Consider the following 25,552-nt stretch of genomic DNA (forward strand, 5'->3'; position numbering starts at 1 on the left):
ATCTTCAGTGGCTCCTTCCAGCCGCACATAAGCCTGTTAATGGTCTGGCTTTCAAAGCATCTGAGTTTGAGATTCCTGCTATAAGGGACATGTTATTGGTTTGTTGTTTTTTTTTTAATTTTTTATTTGACAGACAGAGATCACAAGTAGGCAGAGAGGCAGGCAGAGACACCGGAGGAAGCCGGCTCCCCGCTGAGCAGAGAGCCCCATGCAGGGCTCGATCCCAGGACCCTGGGATCATGACCTGAGCCGAAGGCAGAGGCTTTAACCCACTGAGCCACCCAGGCGTTCCCGGGACATTTTATTGTTACCTGACCATGCATTCTGGGCCATTTATGTTCTTTATACAACATTCTGCCCTTACCTGCCATTGGGTCTGCACCTGGAGACAACACGAAGATCAACGGCACACAACAACTGGAATCGTTGTAGGACCCCTGGAGATCAAATGTAGGGGCTTCGATGTACACGTCACCCATGTGTTCAGCAATGAACTCCCGAATGGCTGGAATGATTTTGTCAGGCCGCAAACATCGTAGGATCACCATCCTCTCCAATCCCTTAAGGAACTTCCAATTTCCAGGGAAATTCTCCTCGTGGGGCAAAGTGGAGTCATAGATGAGCCTCCAGGCCTCAGGGTTTTGTTCTAAATGTTCTTTCAGGCCCTTCATTTTCGGCAACGCTGAGGCACGAACCACTTCCGCCCACGCCTTCTCAGACAGCCATTCAGGAGCTGGGTTGGGGAAGGGGTTGTCCAGGGCGACCCCTCCAGTTAGAAGGAAATACCAAACCTCCTCATTAATTTGCTTTTTCTCTTTCATGAGGCCGATGGTCAGGAGGAGGGAAAAAAGGAGTTTGTCCTTCTCAAACAGAGAGCGGCAGACGTTGTTGTAGATGCTGAGGGTAAAATGTCCAATGATGTACTCAATTCGAAGGTCCAGTTCTTCGCTCTTACTGCTGTCTGCCAGGGAATGCACATAGAGGTTTATAAACCAGGTCAGGGAGTACTGGTACATGGGCTCGATGTTGGCCAGGTCGGAGATACAGAAGAAGATGGTGGCAGAGTGGACAGCCACTGGCTTGTAGCCCATCCGAGTCTCATCGATCTGTGTTTCCGTTACTGAGGCAATTTCCTGTTTCTCAGAGATCTCTTCAGACAGCAGTTTGGAGGAGGACAAAATTTTGATGGCAGTCTCATCCTCAAGGATGTTGCCCTCAGACAGGGAGAGGACCTCTAAGATCTTATCTTCGATTTCTTTTAGCTGCTTCTTGTTCTTGGCACTTTCCACAATCAACTCATTCTTCTTCTCTTCCAGTTCTGGCTTCTCCTTGGCGGCCACGATGCCAAGGAGCTGATCTTGGAGGCCTAAGGGTGTGATCATGAAGTTGAGGAGGCAGACTTTCATGGCAACTTCAGGGAGGTAATGTGGGTTCCTCAAACGGGTTGTGATGTATAACTTAAAATCTCTGGAGTATTCGATGATGTTTTCACCCAGCCTCATGTACTCAACCCCTTGCTGCCTGAACGTGGACTTGAGCAAGATGGGTTCAATAAAGGCATCCAGCTCCTCTCCAACATTTTCTAGTAGGACGGGGGTGCCAAGCTGCAGAGCATTTTCCAGCGTCCTCACATAGGTGGCATCTGAGAATTTGATGATGGACAGCTTATTTGTTTTCTCCATGTTCTTGATCCACTTATTCGCCTGCCCCTGAGGGTCAATCATTAAGGCCCAGCGTCTGGAATTGGACACAATGATGCCATTGTCGATGGAGAAAGAGTCAACGGGCAGCCCAGCGATCTGCCAGGCACGGATTTTTACAGGATCTCCTAGTGTGTTGCTGAGACTGAAGTCACTGGAGCTGGGGATGACCTTTTCTTTACACTGGGCCAACCACTGCTTCTGGCACCGTGCCCGATAATCCACAGTAAAGGCCCCAAGGTAAGCCACAGTCCCTGAGGATAACAGCACATCTCCTGTCAAATCAATATACCGGATCTCTAGCTGCCGGGCAGCTTCTGTCCATCTGTCCTTCTCTCCGCCAAGACCACTGATCAGCTTTTCTGCCCTGATCAGCTTTTGGGAGCAGATTTCAATGTTTTCCTCCAGCGTCTTTTTCTTGGTATTCATGTCTTCAAAGTCGTCGTTCAGGGCCTGGAGGCGGTCTTCCACCAGCTTCAGTTCTGCTCGCTTCTGGTTCAGTTTCTTCATCTGTGTGCCTAGCTTCCCCTCGGCCTCCCTCAGCCGCTCCCGTTTGGGAGCCACCACTTTGGCCACACGATCGTACACCTCCATGGCCCTCACCCATTTGCACAGACCTTCACAGGCAGATGACACATTTTTAATGACAGCTGGCTGGAAATCTGGGTGATCGATGAATCTTTCCCGGATCCGCTTCATGATCACTGGGGGGATGTTGTCTTTGTCATATGTCTTAAGACTCTCCAAGAATTTCAGATCTCCCAGAATCTTTCTTGAAACTCCCCAGTAGTCTTCTATCATTTTACCTGTTTGGAACAAGATTGGACTACTAAAACCTTCTGGCTGAGACTTGAAAGCTTGCAATGGTTACTCCTATTTGGGGGAAAAAATCCAAAGTCCTGCCAAGAAGTTTTGGGCAGGGAAATACTCTGTATGATACCATAATGATGGATACATGTCATAATATATCTATCCAAACCCATAGAATGTGCAATGCCAAGGGTGAACTCTAATATACACTATAGACTCAGGATGATAATGTGTCAATGTAGGTCATTCAACCTTAACAAATGTTCCACTGTGGTACCGTAACAGGAGATGCTATGCATTTGTATGGGTTAGGGGTATATGAGAAATCTCTGTACCCAGAAGGGTACTCAATTTTGCTGTGACCTTAAAATTGCTCAAAAATATAAAATCTAAATAAAATAAAACAAATATAAAAAATATAAAATATAATATAAATATAAAATCTAAATAAAATAAAATAAAATAAAGAAAAATCTAAGCTTCTCACAGTGGTCCAGGAGGCCCACTGAAGTCATCTACCTCATCTCTGCCTTGCTTCTTAGGCTTCAGTCAGGAAGAACCCTCATTTAATTCCTCATTGATCTTAAGTGCTTCCCTAATGAGAGCCTATCACCTAACCTATAAATGGCATCTAGCTGGTTCCTAACTAGACTTTTCAGGGTGCCTAGGTGACTCAGTTGGTCTAGCCTCTGACTCTTGGTTTTCGCTCAGGTCATGGTCTTATGGGTCATGATTTCATAGGCTATGAGATGGAGCCTTGAGTGAGGCTCCACACTCAGCAGGGAGCAGGGAGCCTGCTTGGGATTTTCTCTCCCTCTGCCCCTCCCACTCTTTCTCTCTAATAAATAATTAAGCCTTTAAAAAAGATAGAAATCAATAATAATAAAAAATAAATTATTAAGTCTTTAAAAAAGATAAAAATCACCTCTACTGAGAGGTTTCCCTAGATTTCTGTCATTAAGCTGGGCCACTCTACCCCTCTCCCAGCATTTTCTTTCATCTCAGCTGCTAGAATGTCCATTCCCTTGACCGTGTTTATGCAACCTGTTTATACAACCTTTCTTCGTTTCGTTTTTATTGTCTGCCTCTCCCTTAGAACTATAAGCTTCTGCTCTGTTTACTACAATCTGGCACAGTGCCTGATACTGTTATCAATAAATATGTATTGAATGACTCTTGCCCCTTGTTCCAGTCATAGAGAAGGAAAAGGAGCCATGGGTCTGTGTTTTGAATATTCCTTTTCAAGTCTGGGAGTTGGATTGGATGGGACCCAATCAGTCCCCCTGAGTGAGGCAATCTCAAGAGAAAGAGAAAGGGTGGGGAAGCAGCACGTAGGCTTGAAACTATACCAAAGGCTGTCCTTGCCCTACCCAGGAACAAAGCAGGGCCCTTATTCTCCCCAGCACCCATCCTGCTGACTAATGATTGAGTGAGTCTCAATCCCATCCTGGGGCTGTACCCATTTCGTTCACATGCTGGAAATGAGTTGGAAGCCCTTTTGGCTCACAGCACTGTAAACACTTGCCAATCTCAGGCTTATCAAAAAAATTTATACTTGAGAAATCGTATTAAGTACAATGGGTCAGATGTGTCCTGTTTCTAATGCAAGCACAGTAACCAAACAAATATTTCTCATGAAGGTTTTTGTCTGCATTCAGGAAAAGGATCTGTTTCATTTACAATCAAGGTACCCCAAATGAATTCAATTGCTCTTTTGTTCCATCTTCATGTCCTGGCTAAAAATCTGCAGGACCAATGAATAATATGCACCATTTGCTTCAACTTTAAAATAAGAAAGGTGAATGGTGGGCCCTTTGCAGATCATCAATGATCCAAGAAGAGGATGACCTTCTGTGACCTTGGCCATGTTTTATGTATCTTAGCCATTCTCCACCCTGGCTGCCCCTTAGATCATTTGGGAACTTAAGAAAAAATACAGCTCAGGTTTATACCCGTTGACCAATGGAGTAAGAGTCTCCGGAAGTGGAGGCAAGGACTTCAGCATTCTTTACATGCCCTGGGCAATTCTAGGGTGCAGCCAGGTGGAGAGGTCCTGGGCTGGCTCATCCTTACTGAGCCGCTTCCCTAAACGATTCTCCTATGAAGTCCACTTCCTGCTTGTTCACTCCCGATCACCTCTGCATCTTCTTCTTGAGGTTTTTGGCCTGACACCAATTAAGGAAGAGGAAATGCTAGTCAATGGGAAGCAGAAGCCAGAGGTTTCTGAAGCCAGGGATTTCCGAGCATTTCAGAAGAAACGGAGGAAGAGCGGGACTGTTCCCAGGACAGGAGCTTTTAAAAGGCAGGGACTATTACTGAGGCTGTTTTTTAAAGTCCTTGTTCAGTTCTAAGACACTACTATTAATAATACAAAGTCCTACATCTCATTCGGATTTTAAGGAGAACGAATACTCTATTTATTAATGCTACTAGGTTCAATTATAGAGGGAGTTCCTCCCTGTCCTAATCCTTTCTCCCTATTTCTGATTCCTTGTCTCCCCACACCTCAATTTCTACCTCTGCCTCCCTTTGCCCCGTCTTCCTGCCTCTAAGTCTCCATTTCCAGCTCTTCTGTTCCCTCAGCCTTCCTTCCTCCTGACCTCTTGCTCAGTTCATTATCTGTGTGTCCATCTAGCTGTCTGTCTCTTTCCATCTCTCTGTAGCTCTGTCTTATTCTGTCTCTCCTTCTCTGGTTATCTGTCAGCTTCTCTCTCTCTCTCTCTCTCTATCTTTCTCTACTAGCTCTTTTTGTTTCTCTCCTCTGCAACCACTCAGTACTCTGTCAGTCCTTTCATACCCATGACCTTCATTTAAAATATATATATATATATATTATTTATTTATTTGAGAAAGAGCAGCAGAGGTAGAGAAAGAAGCAGACTCTCCCGCTGAGCAGGGAGCCCGATGCGGGACTTGATCACAAGACCCTGAGATCATGACCAGGGCCAAAGGCAGATGCTCAATCAGCTGAGCCACCCAGGGACCCTCCACGACCTTCATTTTTGTACTGATTTGCTGTGACTAAGCTCAGCGTCACCTAAAGATGCCTATCCCCCAACCCTGGATCCCCACCCCAGTGACTGAGAGGAGTAAGGAAGGTGAAGGCACAGGAGAGAGCTGTGCACCTCCTGATAGGCGTGCACTTCCTGGCACCTCTCTGGTTTCCTTGGAGTCTCCAGACCCTGCCCACGGGCTTGGCGGTGAGGGAGGCAGCAGTACCCCTCCTGCGAGGGAAGAGCAGCCTGTGAAGGCCACCGGGTGGGCCAGGGGGCGGTGGGGGGCAAAGGAGGTTACCGCTGCCGCTGGAGTCGGGCTTCCTCTCTGGTTTCAGCCCTTTCATGACACAGATGCTTTCCATGACCAGCTTGACGGGGCCGGGCGGGTTCTGCATGGACTTCACCAGTGAGATGTCTGCTGGGTTCAGGGTGTCCAGTGCGGCCAGTGCGGCCTCCAGTGCCGGCATGGCCTCTGCCAGATCCCCCTCACATTCATCCTGCAGGCAGCAAGGGGGTAGAGGGTTGAGTGCTTGGTGCCCAGTGCACCAGCACTCACTTCATAGAGGAAGCTGGAAGAAGCTCTTTCTCCCCTCCCTGGCCTCCCAGGACTGCGCCCCCTGCTGGAGGTCAGCACAGGAGGTGGGCTCTAAGGGCTGAGCGGCAGCAGGGAGGTGTGCACAGACTTTGGGGGCTGTGGTTTTGATGCCTTGAACATTTGAGAATTCACCCGATTTGTGATCTTTAAAAAAAAAATCGAGCTTTGGGTTTTAAGCAAATTCCCAAGAGATACATGCAGTGGGTAACTTCACACCTGCTGATCAAAGATGGGTGGAGAAATGGAAAAGGATGAAGCCCCGGGGGTTGAGTGACAGCTGGGGAGGGGGTTAGGGCAAGTTCGGGGGAGAAATAAGGCATGGGGGTGGGGGTGGGAGAGGGTCAAGGATGCAGCGAGGGTTGGAATGTCTTGTAACTCATAGATGAAGCAGGGGTAGAGTCAGGGATAAAGTGAAGCTTGGAGATAGGGTGGAGTTTAAGGCAAGAGTTCAAGGATGAGGAATGGGAACAGAGATTAGAGCTGGATAGTGAGCTCTGGGAAAAGGAGATGGTGCATGTTTTGTCCATTATTCATTCAGAGACAAAATTAATACAATGGAAAATTATTCGGCCATAAAGAGGAATGAAGTGTTGATTCACGTGACCACATGGAGAACATGCTAAGGGAAAGAAGCCAGACACAAAACGCCACCTGCTCTATGACTCCATTTACATGAAATGTGCACAAAAGGAAAATCCATAGAAGTAGAAAGTGAGTTAGTGGTTGCCAAGCATTGTGGAGGTGGAGTAATGAGGAGTGACTACTCAACAGATCTAGGTTTTGGTGGGGTGACAAAAATCATCTAGGATTAGCGGTGATAGGCGTACACCTCTGTGGTTGTACCAAACACCTCTGAAATCCAACTTAAAAAGGTGATGGTATGTGAATTATATCTCAGTGTGTATTTATTTAAGATTTATTTATTTTAGAGAGAGAGGGAAAGAGAGAGAGAGCAGTAGGGAGGGGCAGGGGAGAGGGCAAGAGAATCTCCAGCAGACACCCCACTGAGCGAGGAGCCTGAGGTGGGGCTTGATCCCATGATCCTGAGAGCATGACCCCAGCCGAAAGCAAGAATCAGATGCTTAACCGACTGAGTCATCCAGGCACCCCTCAATGTTTTTTAAAAGAAAGCTTAACGTTATAGGATTTTTGAACTGGAAGGGACCTTATAGGTTATTTAGTAGCCAAGTTACCAAATAAAAAAAACAAAATAAAACAAACAAAACACAAGGTGTCAGGAGGCAAAATGACTTAACTCAGGTCACAAAGCTCCAACTATGGGCCCCTAGTTCCCACTCAGTGAATTCTCTCTCGGTCATCCAGCCCAACGAGTGATAACACTGCCATGACTGAAGCAAAGTGTCACAAGGGAACAAGGATTCTTAGACAAAGCAATGTGTACGGAAGTCCACATCCCACAGGTTTATGGTATGGAAGCAAAATAAAGGTAGGTGTCCCTTCTTACATCTGTGTGTACACACGTGTGCCTCGGTGTACATGTGTGTACATTATGGATTCTTTATTTCAGGTTTTCTGGTTTTTTTTGTTTTTTATTTTAAAGATTTTATTTATTTGTCAGAGAGAGGGAAAGCACAAGGAGGTCACAGCAGGCAGAGGGAGAAGCAGACTCCCTGCTGAGCAAGGAGCCGGATGTGGGACTTGATCCTAGGACACTGGGATCATGACCTGAGCTGAAGGCAGACACTTAACTGACTGAGCCATGCAGGTGTCCCAGGTTTTCTGTTTTTTAAATATACTTGCAGCATGTTTTGTTTGGGCTTATTCCCTTTTTTTTTTTTTTAATTAAGATTTTTATTTATTTATTTATTTGACAGAGAGAGCACAAGCAGGGGGAGTGGCAGGCAGAGGGAGAGGACGAAGCAGGCTCCCCACTGAGCAGGGAGCCCTGGGGTCACGACCTGAGCCTAAGGCAGATGCTTGACCTACTGAGCCACCCAGGGGGTCCCTTGGTTTTATTATAATAAAACAACAGCCCTGACCCCATGACCACTGTCAGATGTTCCCAATATTAAAATGGAATGCTCTGCCTCAGGTGGTAGAAATGGCTCAGTCCCAGGGGCAACTTGGTTTGCTCCCTCTTCAGTCCTAGGATTGGTGCCAGAGGGTAAGGCAGGAAGAAAAGAAGTTGAAACCAAAACCCACTGTTTCTTACACTCAGCTTCAGATAAAGTTTGGTGGCAGAGGAGGCCACAGGTGTTGGCTCAGCCACAGCTGTGGCTTGGTGGATTTCAGTGGTCCCAGGTACCCACAAGTGCTATCAATAGTTCCATGTTCCTTTCCTGCAATGTGCCAGACAACTAGTGACCCACACATGCTGCTTGTCCTCCAATGGCCCAGAAGCTCTGCTCCCTTTCCTAAGGAGCACAGCCTGGCTCCCAGCAAGTTTCCTTGTCAAGTGCCTTGAAAAGTCTCTAATTATATTATTATGGGAACAGTGATTTTCAACCCTGCCTCTACCGCAGAGTCACTGAGGAACATTTAAGGGCATCCTCATGGTCAGGCTCCACACCCAGAGATTCTGATTCATGCAGTTTGGGTGAGGTCTGGGCACCCACATTTTTCAAACTCCAAAGGTGGTTCTGACACACGGCGCTGTTGAGAAACTCCAGCTTATACACTCAAAACACTGAAAATAGGGCAGGAAGGGATAGACTTCCGTGCCCAGTAGGAGAATGGCTACGTGATGAGAGAAACACTTACTTGACATGGTCATTAAAATGATTATATGACATTTTGGAAAAACATTTGTGATGGGATGTTAAAGAAATACAAAAGCATGATGCAAATTGCCATGCTACTATGATTGCGGTCACAGGAAGTTACTCATGTGTATAGATAGGCTGGAAGGAAACTTGGGAAATTGAAAAGGTGTTAAAGCTGAGTTCTTAAATATTCTTTCATACGTGTTATTACTGTCATCATTTGTTTCTATGATAAAAAGCATTTTGATTAAAAATGACCCCTGGGGCACGTGGGTGGCTCAGTTGGTTAAGCATCTGCCTCTTGGTTTCAACTCAGGTCACGATCTCAGGGTCATGTCAGGCTCCATGCTCAGTGAGGAGTCTGCTTAAGATTCTCTCTCTTCCCTGTCCCTCTGCCCCCTCCCCCTCGCTCCCCTCTTTCTCCCTCTCTAAAAAAAAAAAAAAAAAGAAAAGAAAAGAAAGAAAAGAAAAAGACCCCTGTTGCTTAGCAATGCAAGGAGCATCAGGGACTTTTGAAAGGTAGAAAGCACAGTGCCCTCTGATGACACACAAAAAGTCAACTCTGCAGTGATTCTGGCTTCAGTCATTATCCTCATTAGGGGGAAAAGAAATGATTCATTAACTTAAAAAGAAACGACCTCTCTAAGCAAATTGCTGTACTTGGAAAGCAAGTGCTGGGGGCTTCTTTGCCAGTCTCCTCCCTGTCTCTGGACAGATCCCACAAGCCTGGCTGAGCCTTTCTGCTGTGGGAGTCACCACACTGGGGGCTCTCCAAGGATGTCTCATTTCCAGGGGTGGGAGGAGATTAGAGAAAATTATAGTCCTTGTGTGGAGAAGGACTGTAGCTCTGAGAGGTACAGGGAGGGGTTCTGGTCCTCAGGGAAACTCAGAGCAAGCACAGCTTCTTTTTCCTCCCTGGATGCACCTCGTGACTCACCTCTCCAGGATGTCACTCCTGACACTCAGGGATGAGATGGCAAAACCTTGGACCTCAACCCTGACACCGAAACCCAAGGCAGTGTTTACTGCCCAGGAATGGGTGTGGTGGGTCATCTCCATGTCACCTCCAACGTCCCTCCTGTTCCAGCCAATCCCTGTTTGCCCCTGCCATTATGCAGCAGAATCCTGGGGCTGATGGTACCCACACGTGGCAAGAGGCTGCCCTTTTTCAAACAGGCAAGTCCACTTGGTACAAAGTGAAGAACGATAGTTTTGGAGAATAAATGTGTGTCACTAAACTCTGTGTGTTGGACACACACTAAAAAATTTACATGTTTTTCTCTTGGTATCCCCATTTTATAGATGAGAAAACTGAGTTTCGAAAGGAGCAGAGCAAATACTGAGCCCCAATTCTAGTATAAAACCATGGAAGAATCGCAAATTCATGCATCTCTTGGGGCCAAGCCTGTGATCTGACTGTGGGAAGTGGACTGGGTGGGGCTTTGTTGAACTGGAACTTCCATGGGGCAGCGTCTAGTCAAAGCTGCTGATGGCCACAACTCGGGAATGCAGGTCCAGTGCTGCCAGAATGCTTGATTTTCTTGTAAGAAAAACAGAACATTTAGAATTTTTACTTGAAATCTCTTGATTTTTTTTTTTTTACAAGTGGAGGATTATTTCAGATTTTTAAAAAATACTGTGTGTGTCACAGTGTAAATATGCATCCCTCGCTGCAAGTTTGCCACTTCTGGAATAAGAGTCAAATGCAAGGGCTTCAGAATCTGAGAACTCTAGGTCTGAACCTAGATTCCATCACTCGGTAGCCGCATGACCTTGGAGAAGTCATTACTGTTCTTGTACCATAATTTCCTTATCTGTAAGCTGGGAATGACACCATGTGCTTTGCATGTTGCATGATGGAATGATAAAAGGCAGCGTAAATCAGGGACGAGTGAATACAGTCTCCATGAGGGAAGGAATTGTGTCTGTCTTGCTCCACTGCCTAGGAAGGGGCCAGCATGCAGCAAGTATTCAATAAATATTTGTTAAAGGAAGGATTACAAGAAACCAGGATGGTGCTGATAAGTAGTAGCTATTATTATCATCTTGGCCTGGCAAAACACCCCCCTGGATTCTGGTCCCTGGTGGTCACCATCTTTTATGGTTCCATTGGGCTCCTGGCTGTGCACCTGGGACTATGGGCGAGCACCCATCTCTCTTGTCCAAGGCATTCACTGTGTGACTCTGAGACCAGGGAGGTATTAGAGGCCAGGTCTCAGGACTCACTGGAGAAAAGCCAGTCTGCAAGGCCTGCCCTTTTCAAGAAAGTGCCCCATGACTTATTTATCCTAGAAGCCAGACACAAGCAACTTCTCATTCAAGCTTTTTTTTTGAAGAAGGTCAAAATTTTTGAAGAAGATTTTCTAACTGCTGAGTAGGGACAAGTATCTTGAGCTAAGTGCCAATAGCCTTGGATTCTAAACCCACTGAGTAGCTATGCAACTCTGAAAAGTTGCTTCGCCATGAAACTTCAGTGTCATTGATACTGTGATTCCTAAGTTCAAGGCAGTCATGATAGTCAAATGGAACTGTGCAACTGAAAGTGCTGAGAAATACATAATATCACATGAATTTCACATGAATAGATTTTCTTCTAATACCAGAATGTTGATGAAGCCCTTCCCAGGGCTATTCTTTGATATACGAATCACCTTCAAGTAGGGTCTTCTAGGTTCAACATTCTGTCATTTGACAATGATTGATTCCACACCTGTAACATGCCAGGCACATCTGAGCAAAGACATGATGGAGGTGAAGGAGACAGACAGAAAACAGCCAGTGCAAGGGCCCTGGGGTGGGAGAGTGCCTTTGTATTTCTCTGAGGAATAGTTAGAAGGCTAGTGTGGCCAGAGCAGAGTGAATGAGGAAAAAGTAATGAGATGAGGTTAGATCATGTTTGGCCTTGAAGGCCTTGGCTCTGAGTGAGATGGAGAATATTTGGAAAACAATCATTCTTCCTGGGAAGAGCCACATGTCACAGAGATCTTCATCACTTACTAGCTACATGATACTTGGAAAATCACCTGTCTTTTTTAAGTCTCACTCTTCTCTGCTGCAGGGTGGGCCTGACCATACACACCCTGCAGGGCCGTATTAGGCTCTAGTGAGAGAAGGGATAAGCCTGAAAAATGCTGCTTCCCCCCCATTTCCTCTTGGCTTTTTATACCTTGATTCCTTGAGCAATGGCAGCGGCAGCATTGGCTTCTTTTTCATCTGCCTGCACCAGAAGTTTCTTGGCATCAGCTTCTCTCGTTTCCTCCTCAATTTTCACCATCATCTTGGCTGTCTCCTCGGATGTCTGGATGAGTTGAGGCTGGAGAGCAGTCAGTTGTACTTGCATTACTGCTACCTAGGATAGGGGTAGGGGGGTAGGGGAGTCGTTATGTCAATGCCGAGAGTGGTACATTTAGCAGGAGTTGAAACAGTTCTCCAAACTGTCATATAGGCAGAAAGTACTAATGATTTTACCGTGGTACTGGGTATGCATTTGTTGGCTGGAATTTTCCTCTTTGATCTTTCAATGCTTACTTGCTGAGTTCATACTAGGTGTTGTAAATTATCAAGCATGGGGCTAGACACTAGACAGAGAATGGTAAACGTAAACATTTTTTTTTGAAGGTACAGTTTCCTCCGTTCTCTTGAGCCAATACTAAATTTTAGTACTGGGGGCAGGGAGAGATAGAATAAAAGTAAGTTAGGGGGAAAAACTTACTTTTTTTTTTTTAGTCAATGAAGAAAACATATACGTCTGAGATACTCAGAATAAGAGGAACTTTCAAGGCCACTTTCCCCAATAGTCTGATGCCCTCTAAAGCATTCCTGCTCAGTGGTTTTCCAACCTGTGTTTGAACACCTCTAATGGTGGAGAGCTCATTACCTTTCAGGAGAATTGTGCCATTTTTTTGGATCCAACAACCCTGATTCTACCTTCTAAAGGCAGCTCAGATGCATATTTGAGAAGGGTTTCATAATCTTGCAACCACTGTCTCCAGCAAGCATTTGAGAGAGGCCCAGCATGCTGGCCTGGTTAGGAGCACAGGTTCTGGAATTATGCAGAGCTGAGTTTCAGTTTTGGCCTGACCACTTGCACTTCCTTCTCATGAAGCTGCATGTATGGTCTCGTCAAATCTTCTGGTCTCTCCGTATCGTGGTTTCTTTGTGTGGAAAACAGCCCCTTCGTACAGAAGACGAAACTGAGGCCCAGGGGGTAAGATAACATACTCAGGGTTCATCCATGATGAATAAAATACCAAAATCTTAAAGGAAGACAGAATCTCTTAGGGCTGGGTTGAGGCTGAGGCAAGCAAGGTGAGCTCTGCAAGTCTAGGAGTAGATGCTGTCTTTACATAGTGACTTCACCGCATCCACCTAATCCTGGACCTCTCTGTCCCCATTCTGTTGCAGCAGTGCTCACCTGTGAAGATGCAAACTCCAGTTTCTGCAGACCTGTCAGGTAACGGTTCCTCATCATATCAACCTCATGCCTCTTGGTATTGAGGAGGGTCTTAAAGGTTAGGATCAATTCGAGGTAGGAGGTGGGGGTGACGTAGTTATGTCTGCCAAGTGTGTTGTAATAATCAAGTGACAGGTTCTTCACACTCTCTTGGAAATATTTGCACATGGAGATGACCCTACCAAGGACAAGAGGATGGTTAGGTAAGTGCCGTGTTCTCCAGATAGACCTAGCACAGCTGTGGCTATCCATGTGAGGATCTGAGAAGGTACACACTGACTATGGCCTGGTAGAGCCCCAAATCCTCAAAGACAGGTCAACAGAGCTGTGAGAAGTTTTGGAGATGTATATATCCTTACTAGAATGATTTTCAAGGGAGTAATTCCTACTTCTGATCACTTTGGTGATTCACCAGAGCTTAAGCAGGAACTCTTCATCTTTGGCAGTCTGATGAATGATGTTTTAAAATGCATAAAACAAAATACATTGGATTACAAAAGGAACCAATTATGTTGAAATTATTTTCAAAATATTTTAAAAACCAAATTTTTTATATGCCAGGGATCAGCAAACTTTTTCTGGAAAAGGCCAAATAGTAAAATCAATGGTCCGCACGGTTGAATAATGGTAAACTACTGCAGTCTGCTGTTGTGTTGCGGGGAAAAGTGGCATGGCTGTGTTCCAATAATACTTTATTTATAAAAACAGGCTGTGAATTGGACTTGGCCAGGAGATCATACTTTGCTGACCTCTACATTAAATGATAAGACTGGGCAGCCGATCTAAAACCCACCACAACTTTGGAAATGATATACTGACGCATCTATAATGACTGAGTGAATTATTAAAAACACACACAATTGTGAGTCCTGTTGGTAACAAGTCCTGCTAATCCTACTGGGATTTACTATCTACATTCATTATTGAAAGAATTTCAATATGCCAGTTAGATGTCCGTGAAAATAAACATATAATTTTTCTCCATTCACATTAACTGATCCTCTGAATTCTGTTCATGAGCTTATGCACCCAAGTTAAGGGACTTCTGGCTGAGAGCATAAAGTGCAACGTTCTTAAAATGGAATTTATAGCCATCAATATTCTGACCTTTACCTACTTCTTCATTTTCCATTCATTCATTTAATAAACAGTAACTGAATTACTACGTCCAGGCACCTGCTAAACACTAAGGATATAGAATCAGACAAAGCAGATGACATGACCATTGGCTTCATGGGGCACCCAGGAAGGTCAACTTTCCCATAGTTTCCCTTACTCTAACTAAAATTAAGTGCACTTTGGGGGCTGTTTTTGTATATCTGCACTTTACATATAAAAGACTAAGTTTTTTTTTTACCCTCATAATAACCAATTTTCATCTCCTTGACAGCGATGTCACCCCTACTGAGAAGGTATGCTCTATAACTATTGAAATAGCTATATTATTAGAGCTAGGTTCTCATAGTTATGATAACAGTGCATCTCCAGAACAATTCTGAACAATGAAATTTCATTCTTTTTCAGCAAAGGTGTTTAAATATCTAATTAAATGTGATTTTCTATGCAGAAATTGAGAAATCTTTTTTTTTTAAGATTTTTATTTATTTATTTGTCAGAGTGAGCACAGGCAGACAGAGTGGCAGGCAGAGGCAGATGGAGAAGCAGGCTCCCGCCGAGCAAGGAGCCCGATGTGGGACTCGATCCCAGGACGCTGGGATCATGACCTGAGCTGAAGGCAGCGGCCCAACCAACTGAGCCACCCAGGCATCCCAGAAATTGAGAAATCTTAAAACAATAATAACAACACAGCCAACATCTGGATTTTCATTCTGGAATATTTGGTTAGGGTACTAAAATGCAGCTAACGCTTACTCTATCCGAATATTGTCATCCAGCTCCACATCTTCCAGAAATTTGTTGGCTACCAACTCCAGGGCATCCGTGGGCCAGGACTGGAACCAATCAATTGTACAGCAATTGATCAGTGAAGGGAACATCCGCAGCCGGTTCCGGAAGGCGTCCCCAACTGGGCTCATGGCTGATGAAAAACAGAGTTGGTTAGTTTCCTTCCTCCAAGACAAGGAGCCAGGGAGTTCTTTCCAAGGATTCTGGTGAGTAAGGGGTTGGTTTCCTGTAGCTACTCCAGGGGTGTAATGGGAATAGTTATGATGAATGCCTGGGAAGCATAGGAGAATCATAGGGTATTTTCATTCAACTTTATGATGGGAATTCAGAATATTATAATAACCTTCTGAATGGTCTCCCAAGCCCATTTTTTCTCCTTTCCAGATATTTTGCATCCCTTAGCCAGCACGGCTTGTGCCCTTTGATCTTCTTGCTCTATTTGTGTTGACTCAGACATAAGGGAACCATGGATGCCCCATACTAGTTATTTATGGAAACTGAGTGGGGGCCATTGGCTTGTTTCTGACCCCATCTCCATCCAAGCACAAATTCTGGCTAAATTCCGTACATTTTTTATTTAGGCTCAATGTGGTAGGAGGAAGCATGATAGACAGGTGGGAATATGAGGAGGTCACTGTGGCTGAAGAACAGAGAGAGAAGGGGAAGCTTGGTTTGAGAGGAGAGTGGAGAGAATAAAGGGGAAAGTATGGAAGGTAGCCTTATAAAACCATAGATTAGGAATTTTGGCATTTATCCTGATAGAAGGCATATTAAGTGTGTGTGTGTGTACATATAGCGATCAAATTTGCAATACATGTAAAAAAAAAAACCATGAGTCAGTGGAACAAAAAGGTTTGGAATGGACAAGAGTAGACATAGAGAGAATAGAAGTTTGCAGAGGTGAGGCTGGGCAAGATGATGGCAATTTAGCTAATGCAAAGTGGGTGGAGATGGAGATAAATGGGTGGTTGTAAGAAAAAAGGAGGAGGTAAAAATTGACACGACATGGTAACATGAGAGAAAGGTATTAAGTACAACCCCTAGGCTTTTTGGATAGATTGAGGTTGCCATTCAGAGTGAAGAACTTCAGATGTGAGCCACCAGGGTAATGCACTTAAAGGAAGGAGAAGGTTCAGAGGAGAATTGAGAGAATTGAGAAAAGTATGTGGGGAGGGGCTAGGTGGGTGATAGGTATTAAGGAAGCCACTTGTGATGAGCACTGGGTGTTGTTCTACTCCAGAAACCAATATTGCATTGTATGTTAACTAAGTAAAATTTAAATTAAAAAAAAAAAAAAAAGGGAAGGGCGCCTGGGTGACTCAGTCAGTCGTCCAACACTTTTTTTTTTTTAAAAAGATTTTATTTATTTGACAGCAGAGATCATAAGTAGGCAGAAAGCAAGGAGGAAGCAGGCTCCCTGCTGAGTAGAGAGGCTGATGCGGGTCTCAATCCCAGGACCCTGAGATCATGACCTGAGCTGAAGGCAGAAGCTACCCAGGTACCCCAGTCGTCCAACTCTTGATTTTAGCTCAGGTTGGTGGTCAGACTGTGAGATCCTGTATTGGGCACAGTGTTCAGTGCAGAGTCTGCTTGAGATTCTCTCTCTCTTTCTCTCTCTGCCTGTTCCCCTGCTCTCTCCCCCTCTCCCTCTCTCTCTCTGAAATGGATAAATAAATCTTAAAAAAAAAAAAAAGAATTGAGACAAGTGGAACAGTTTTAAAATAGTAGTTTAGGGCGCCTGGGTGTCTCAGTTGGCTAAGCGACTGCTTTTGGCTTGGGTCATGATCCTTGAGTCCCAGGATCAAGTCCCACATCGAGCTCCCTGCTTGACACGGAGTCTACTTCTCCCACTGACCTCTCTCCTCTCATGCTCTTTCTCTCTCATTCTCTCTCTCTCAAATAATAGAAAAATGGAATCTTTAAAAAAATTAATAAAATAAAATAGTGGTTTAGGAGAAGGTCATTTTCCACAGGAATTTAGGCACAAACCCCTGGGTGGTTGCCATGGCTAGATTAATCCTTGGACTACTGCAAGAGGACTGAATTTAGGGCACTCCAGAGAAAAGGGGCAAACTGAGTTTGCTTCTTCTTACCAAGGACAATGTGAAGGTTCTTCTTCACCCTGTCAATAAAGAAGCTATACATAGAAAGAGGAGTGACTTCAATCTTCTCGCCTTCTGTCCTGGCTGCCATTTGCATTTTCTCTACAAGGTCAGCCTTCTCATCAGACGGGAAGATGTTGGGCACATCCCCTGTGTTCAGAAGCATGTTGATGTCCTCGATAAAAGATTCATCCTTGATTTGGTTATCAGCAAAGAGGAACACGGTACTCTTGTTGACTACTCCAACCTGCAGCATGATCTTCTTCAGATCCTCCCGCCAGTCATGATTTGAGTAGTTCTTGGTGATCTCAATCTGGTATAGCTCGTATGAGTTCATGAATGTGGACAGTTTGCTGGCACTCTGTCGCCCACTGCCCCCGATGCCCACCAGGAGCAAGTGGCCTTTGTCCTGCTTCAGGACCCTGCAGATCCTGGAGATGTGTTCAATGGCAAACCTGAACATGACCAAAGACATGGGGGCCTTGCTGATGCTGTTGAACTCTTCCAGGTAGTACTCCATGACCACTGTGAGCTGTTTCAGGTCAGTGATCTCATCATAGATTTTGCGGTCACTCTGTGGCTTGAAATAATCTCCAAAGAAGAGGCTACGGATATTATCGTCAACAATCTTTCCAGTGGGTGACAGGTGAATGAGGACCTGTGGGAAAGATAAATCTCAGCCAGGCATTCTACCAGTGGCCCAATCAAGGTGGCAGGTATAGAGGGAGGGAACAAGAGATATGCTTGTTTCCTCTTGAACATATTCTCCAAAGTGAGGGTTCATCAATAATTTTTTAATAACATTATATTTGGATCTGATGGGTATAAAGACTATGATAAAAGGGCATTAGAGAAAAAAGCATGAAAGTGAGAGTTGATCTGTTTGCCAAATTGTTAAAATGTTGGTGGTCAGACTGTGAGATCCCAGTGGATCATCCAAAAGGATAGGCACCAATTTTTTTATGTGCTTGCTTCTTCACCAAACAAAGGTACAGGTGCTACCCTTGGTCCCCACTCTGTGGCTAGAGTAGGAATGTTCTAGATGCTTTCTCTTCCTGATATTAGAACCTGGTAGTGCTTCTGCACTTAGCCTCTGGATGCAAGATGAAACACCTGCAATATTTCTGTGGAGAAATCACAGCTTCTTAAAAACAGAGGTACAACTAGATGATATAAATGCATAGGCTTAAAACAACTTTTCTTACATCAAAACGGGAAAGAGAAAATATTTACAAATGGAAACCATGACACTCTTCTACTTGAGCTTTACCAGGGCCTCAAACTGTAAAAATTTCAGTTCATTTCTCAACTCACAAATTAATTAACCTTAAAAGCGTATTTTAAGTTAATTATAAACAATTACATCAGATCATAAACCACTTTGAATGGATACAAATGTATATGTTATCAGGGAAGTGAAACAAAGTTGGGCCAAGTATAATATCAAGTGACTAGATGACTCAATCCCATTTCCTGAGATTCAGAAAGCAGAGCTATGAGTCTCCACTAGCAAGCAAACTTGAAATCTGAGACTAACATAGACAAGTATTTGGGACCATTTCTTGGGCCAAATGCTCATAGGGTCTGGCTTACCTTCTCCATAGTCTGCTTGAAGCAATTGGATGTGGCTTCCTTCACCATGTTGAAGAAGACCTGTCTGTCCTCATAGTCAATCAGACGGTCATAGAATACCCGATAAACCTCATGGATCCACAGCCGGATTAATTTTTCCACATCCTGAAAATCCAGGGTTAATTATTTGTATGAATGTTAGGTGGTACCAGAGGTGATAGTTCTCTTTCTAAATCCTAGGGTTGACTGAAGTATATTAAAGAAGATAATGTTTGTAAAATACTTAGCACAAGGCCTAGCAGAGATAAATGCTTAATAAAAGTTAGCTATTACTGGGGTGCCTGGGTGGCTCAGTGGGTTAAAGCCTCTGCCTTCAGCTCGGGTCATGATCTCAGGGTCCTGGGATCGAGCCCCGCATCGGGCTCTCTGCTCAGCGGGGAGCCTGCTTCCTCCTCTTTCTGCTTGCCTCTCTGCCTACTTGTGATTTCTCTCTATCAAATAAATAAAATCTTTAAAAAAAAGTTAGCTATTACTATTATGCTCTTTATTCCATGTAGCCAAGGATATTGCTGAGTGAACTTGATAACAGAAATGATGGTGTCTGACCTGCAGGTGAGTGTGCGGGCAGAGCAGTACCCCTTGGATAACTCGTGAAAAGTCCCGTAAGTTAAAGATGTAATGAGACTTGGAGGGGGTTGGCAAGAAGTTCTCCACTGCAGCTTTATAAATTGTCATAGTAGCTTGTACCAGCATCTTTCCATACCTTGGGAGGAAGGGAAAGGCAGATTCATCAAGGAGGAGCCAGAACTGAGGATAGGGGCCAATATTGTGGAAGACACAGAAACCTCTTTTTTTAATTTTAATTTTTTATTTATTTTTAAATTTTTAATTATTTCTTTTCACTGTAACAGAATTCATTGTTTATGCACCACACCCAGTGCTCCATGCAATATGTGCCCTCCGTAATACCCACCACCTGGCTCCCCCAACCTCCCACCTCCCACCCCTTTGAAACCCTCAGATTGTTTTTCAGAGTCCATAGTCTCTCCTGGTTCATCTCCCCTTCCAATTTCCCTCAAATCCCTTCTCTTCTCCATCTCCCCAATGTCCTCCATGTTATTTGTTATGCTTCACAAATAAGTGAAACCATATGATAATTGACTCTCTCTGCTTGACTTATTTCACTCAGCATAATCTCTTCCAGTCCCGTCCATGTTGATTCAAAAGTTGGGTGGAGGCATAATATTCCATAGTGTATATGGACACAGAAACCTCTTACCTTAAGAACATCACGTCAAATCCTTTCCCAAAGTGCCAGTCAGCAATTGAACTGAAAATCTTGGTTAAAATGTCATCCTCAAAGGCGTTGATGGAAAGAATATTTAGATGGCGAGTGAATCGTCCTGGAAAACACACACACTCACACATACCTCCTGGGCCTTGGGATCCTGGGATATGAAAGGGTAAGTTTTCCTCTGCCTTATTGTTCTAGAGCTGTGATATCCAATATGGCAGCCTCTAACCACAGATGGCTATTTAAACCTAATTAATATTTTTTAAAAAAATTTATTTATTTATTTGGCAGACCGAGATCGCAAGTAGGCAGAGAGGCAGGCAGAGAGAGGGGGAAGCAGGCTCCCCGCTGAGCAGAGAACCCCATGTGGGGCTCGATCTCAGGACCCTGAGATCACGACCCGAGCCAAAGGCAGAGGCCCACTAAGCCACCCAGGCACCCCTAAACCTAATTAATATTAAATTAAAAAATAATTTCCTCAGTCTTACTAGCCATGTTTCAAGTGCACAAGAGTAACATGTGGCTAGTGCCTGGCTTTTGTATCACATAATGCAAATGCAGAACATCTCCATGATTGCAGAAATCCTATTAACAGCACTAAACTGGTGTTCAAGATTTTTTTTTTAAAGATTTTATTTATTTATTTGACAGACAGAGATCGCAGAGAAGCAGGCAGAGAGAGAGGAAGAAGCAGGCTCCCTGCTGAGCAGAGAGCCCGACGCGGGGCCCGATCCCAGGACCCTGGGATCACGACCCGAGCCAAAGGCAGAGGCTTTAACTCACTGAGCCACCCAGGCGCCACCTTTTTTAAAGATTTTATTTATTTATTTGACAGAGAGAGAGAGAGAGATCACAAGTAGGCAGAGAAGCAGGCAGAGAGAGTCGGGGATCAGGCTCCCTGCTGAGCAGAGAGCCCGATGTGGGGCTCGATCCTAGGACCCTGAGATCATGACCTGGGCTGAAGGCAGAGGCTTAACCCACTGAGCCACCCAGGCGCCCCCAAGATTGTTTTGAAAAGTGAAGGTAATATGTGATTATAAACTAGTCAATTCAGAAATATTTTTATAGAAAGTGAGCATCATCTTTGACTTAACCCCACATACCAAATCCATTCTTCCCACAATTAGCCACTATTAACTTGGTATCCTTACATATCTACCTATATCTGTATTTACCTACCTGTCTAATATTAGATATCTATATATTTATATTTATATATCTATGTATCAGCTTTATTGAGATATAATTCACATACTGTATGATTCACCCATTTAAAGTACACAATTCAATCATTTTTTTAATATTTTAGTTGTGAAAACATCATGATCAATTTTAGAACATTTTAATCACCTTAGAAAGAAATCTTGTACCCATTAGCAGCCACTTTCCATTTCGCTGGAGCCCTTGGCAACAGACAACCTATTTTCTATTTCTATAAATTTGTCTGCATATCTGTTTTTAAAAAGAATTTTATTACATAAAATAAAATGCAGATACTGAAAACCAGACAAAAAAAATATAAAGTTTAGTGAATCATAAGGTCAGCACCCCCTTAGATGTCTACCATCTAAGTCAAAAAATAAAGCTTCGCCAGCCCTTCATAGATGTCCCTCCATATATTCCATCCCAATCATAGCCTTCTCTCTGTCTCTCTCCAAAGGTTACTATTATCCTGACTTTTATAATAATTTGCCGTCTTGCGTTTCTTTATGTTTTTATCTCCCAAGTGTTCATTCCTACCTGCCAGAGTTTAACCCTCCCAATTAAAAAAAAAACTTGATATCTTTTAAGTCTCTTTTAATCTATAGGTTCCCTTTCCATCCCTCTCTTTCATCTTTTGTCTGATGAGTATTTGGGCTGTTTGATCAGTAGAGTTTCCACAGTTAGGATTTTGTTCATTGCATACTCATGGTACAGTTAATTCTGTTCCTTTGTCCTCCTGTGTATTTCATAGTAATTTGCAGCTGGATCTAGGGATTTGATCAGATTAAGATTCCATCTAGGGCCAGATGGTAGATGATAGTATATTCTTTCATTAGAGACATAATGATATCTCTCCTTTTGTGACGTTGGTAGCTATGGATGCTCAATGGCTAGATCCACTAATTCACTCATTAGTGTAAAATGGTGATATTCTGACTCTACCATCTCTTTTCATATATTAGTTGTAATATTTTATAGTTCAATCCTCTAGGATTTGCTTATACCATGGTACATTTCGTATAAGAAAATCCGGATAAATATTTGATTCTTTTCATTTATTTATCAGTTTTCAAGATAATAAATGGGTTCCTTACCATCCTCTGAAAATGAACAACTATCATTGTTATAATAGACTAATGGATTTAAGTATATTTTGATAAATTCTAATCCACTAAAATTGCAATCATTGTTGAAGCTCAAATTTTCCCATCTTTGGCCAGTGAGGGCCTCTTTATGTTACCAACTGAGTTCTGTTGACATGACTGTTTTAAACCTTTAAAAGCTTTCTCATTATCTGGTATATCAAGAAGTTACAAGCTCATTTTGTATATTTTCTGTCCTAGAGATGCAATCAGCCATTTCTCAAGAAGCTGTGGCTCCTTTTAGTAGGAAATTGGATTTCAAAACAATCTGGGTGCTAGGCATGTTCAGTGTTAATGAGTTGTTTATTATTTCCCAGACCTAGTACCTCATGAGTTACTACTGGTATTTCTAATTTAGGAATACGGGGCTTTCACTTAATTTCATTTATATTACATCTTGATCTCCTTTCTTCCATACTGAGACTCCCTGTTCTCAAGGACACAAGGGTCAGCGGAAATAGAAAATTTCACAATAACTTGTTTGTATAATCCTACTTTACACAAAGATCTTAGAATAAGAATATAGTACCACTACCAATTATGAGAACTGAAAACAATTTAAAACTTTTTGTACTTGCTATCCTAATCTCCCCTCCATTTTCAACTGTTCTGTATCTACAAGACTGGGTCTCATAGCCTTTACATATTGTAATCTCTCCCAGGTAGTCTTAGTTCAGCAAATAACCGTATATTTAATGTTTACTACCAGTTGTTCTATTTCTTTTTTTCAAAAAATTTTGAATATTGAAATACTTCATTTTTAAATAATGTATTATTTGCCCCAGGGGTACAGGTCTGTGCATCATTAGGCTTACACGTTTCACAAACTCACTATAGCATGTACCCTCCCCAATGTCCATAACCCAGCCACCCTATCCCTACCCCCACACTCCCCAGGAACCCTCAGTTTATTTCATGAGATTAAGAGTCTCTTATGGTTTGTCTTCCTCCCGATCCCATCTTGTTTCATTTTTTCCCTCCCAACCCCCCACGACCCTCCACCCTGCCTCTCAAATTCCTCATATCAGAGAGATCACATACTTGTCTTTCTCTGATTGACTTACTTCACTCAGCATAATACCCTCTAGTTCCATCCACGTCATTGCAAATGGCAAGATTTTGTTTTTTTTGATGGGCTGCATAGTGAAATACTTTATTCTTAAATTTTTTTTCATTATGTTCAGTTAACCAACATATAGTACTTCATAAGTTTTTGTTGTAGTGCTCAATGATTCATTAGTTGCACATAAAACTTATTTCTTTACAGTAATTTTGATCATGTGAAACCCATTTTCTAGTATGTTCCCAAAAAAAGGTTTGTAGACATAAATCTGACTTCTTGTATTCTGATAACAGTTTTCCTTTTATATCTGAAAGTCAGCTTTCCTGGCTATAAAATCCTTGATTCTCATTTCATTTCCTTCTGGCATAAAGCATTGTGGTTGAACAGTTTTAAGATGATCTAATTTTATTTCTCTTAAAAGTCATGTAGTCTTTTGTGCCTAGATGCCCAAAAGACTTTTTCCTTTCCTTTAAAGTCCAGCAGTTTTACTAGTACATGTCTTGGTAGTGATCATTTTTGAGTCTCTATTCTTAGGTACACAATGTACCAAATAAGATTATCCTGTTCATTTTCCTTATGAAAAATTTTATAGGTAAGAAAGCTAAATGTCAGAGGAGAGAGTGAGGTCAAAGAATCTTAAGCCTAGAAATGGTATTAAGATTCTTTATATATTTTTTTAAAGATTAATTATTTATTTGACGGAAAGAGATGCGAGAGAGGGAACACAAGCAGGGAGAATGGGAGAGGGAGAAGCAGGCTTCCCGCTGAGCAGGGAGCCCCATGCAGGGCTCTATCCCAGGACGCTGGGATCATGACCTGAGCCAAAGGCAGATGCCCAATGACTGAGCCACCTAGGCACCCCGATATTAATGTTCTTAAGCAAGGATGTATCTCAGAATTAAAATACAGATCCTACAAGAATCCAGTTGCACCTGAAGCAAATGCATTCCTGAACTGTTAGATGATAGGAGGAACTCTTATTTTTATTATTATTAGTAGTAGTATTAGTATTATTTTGTTTAGGCCACTTTGGGTTAGTTGTTTGATCTTTGGCAATCTGAAGAACTGTAAAAAAACACAACACATGAATCCATCACCCCACTGAACTTTCCTTTTCATATGGAGAGTTCCTCCAGGGCTGAGGGAAATACTCTCACATTCTCTTTTCAAGTCCATTTCACACAACTTTCAACATGAAGTCTTCAAATTCCACTCCCTGGAGCTAGCCCAAACCCTTCCAGCTACAGCCCAAATATGCTTTTCTCCACCTTCCATCAGGACAGAGTGCCCTGCACCGACCCTCCATCCATGAAGGTGGTCTGGCTCTGCTGGATGATAAAGAGGAAACAACTTTCTCTTTCACGTACCAGTGATGTCGTTCCTTCCACCCCCAGGGGGGCCCATGGCTGTCACAAGCAGCATATCCACGATGTCCAGCCTGCTTGTGTCCTTCTTGTCAAACCAGTAACCATGGTCGATCCATTGTCTCAAGAGCTCAATGGGGGGCTGGGCCCCGTACACCTCTTTGGCTGGCATGTTGAGGTCATCTGGGGAAAGAAGGCATGGCCACATATTTTAAGTCTTTGGGATTCCTTTTTCTCATAGGAGGCAATAGATAACTATTCCCTCCTGGGAGAGTCTGTGCCTACTTGCCCCATTCTCACTCTAGTCAGAGCTCAGCCAGTGGACATTCTGACCATATGAGAAGAGGATTTCCTAGGTTCTGCATTCTCCTGCCTCATTGAGATCTCTGTCCACTGTGACTTTAAGGATGCATGGATTGGCATCAACAAACAGGTATTTAATTTTTTTTTAATCATTCCATTGACCACAGTATATTGATTCTGTACTATGTGCTAGACATTTTGTTAATTTTGGGGGGATATGATCGTAAGGAAGACAGTCATCATCCCAGCCGACAGGGTATATAATTTGATCACCAAGAAAAAATTGAACCCCAGTGGGAGAAAGGTTTTGAGCTAGGGTTTTTGAGG

At 43.4% G+C, this 25,552-nt stretch overlaps 1 protein-coding gene across 2 annotated transcripts in view; it reads right to left on the minus strand.

Moving 5' to 3' along the window:
- DNAH3 (dynein axonemal heavy chain 3) overlaps positions 1–25,552 on the minus strand; it is a 175,063-nt gene that overhangs the window by 22,160 nt on the left and 127,351 nt on the right. For both annotated transcript variants that reach the window (XM_047714390.1, XM_047714392.1), the window contains 10 exons: positions 24,926–25,105; positions 20,136–20,259; positions 19,463–19,619; positions 18,878–19,021; positions 17,276–17,942; positions 15,150–15,315; positions 13,239–13,455; positions 11,991–12,173; positions 5,805–6,003; positions 365–2,506 (listed from right to left, as the gene is read on the minus strand). In XM_047714390.1, the coding sequence (XP_047570346.1) occupies positions 365–2,506; positions 5,805–6,003; positions 11,991–12,173; positions 13,239–13,455; positions 15,150–15,315; positions 17,276–17,942; positions 18,878–19,021; positions 19,463–19,619; positions 20,136–20,259; positions 24,926–25,105 (4,179 nt within the window). The remainder of the gene's footprint in view (positions 1–364; positions 2,507–5,804; positions 6,004–11,990; positions 12,174–13,238; positions 13,456–15,149; positions 15,316–17,275; positions 17,943–18,877; positions 19,022–19,462; positions 19,620–20,135; positions 20,260–24,925; positions 25,106–25,552) is intronic.

Source organism: Lutra lutra, chromosome 18, assembly GCF_902655055.1.
Source record: "Lutra lutra chromosome 18, mLutLut1.2, whole genome shotgun sequence".
Classification (NCBI taxonomy): domain Eukaryota; kingdom Metazoa; phylum Chordata; class Mammalia; order Carnivora; family Mustelidae; genus Lutra; species Lutra lutra.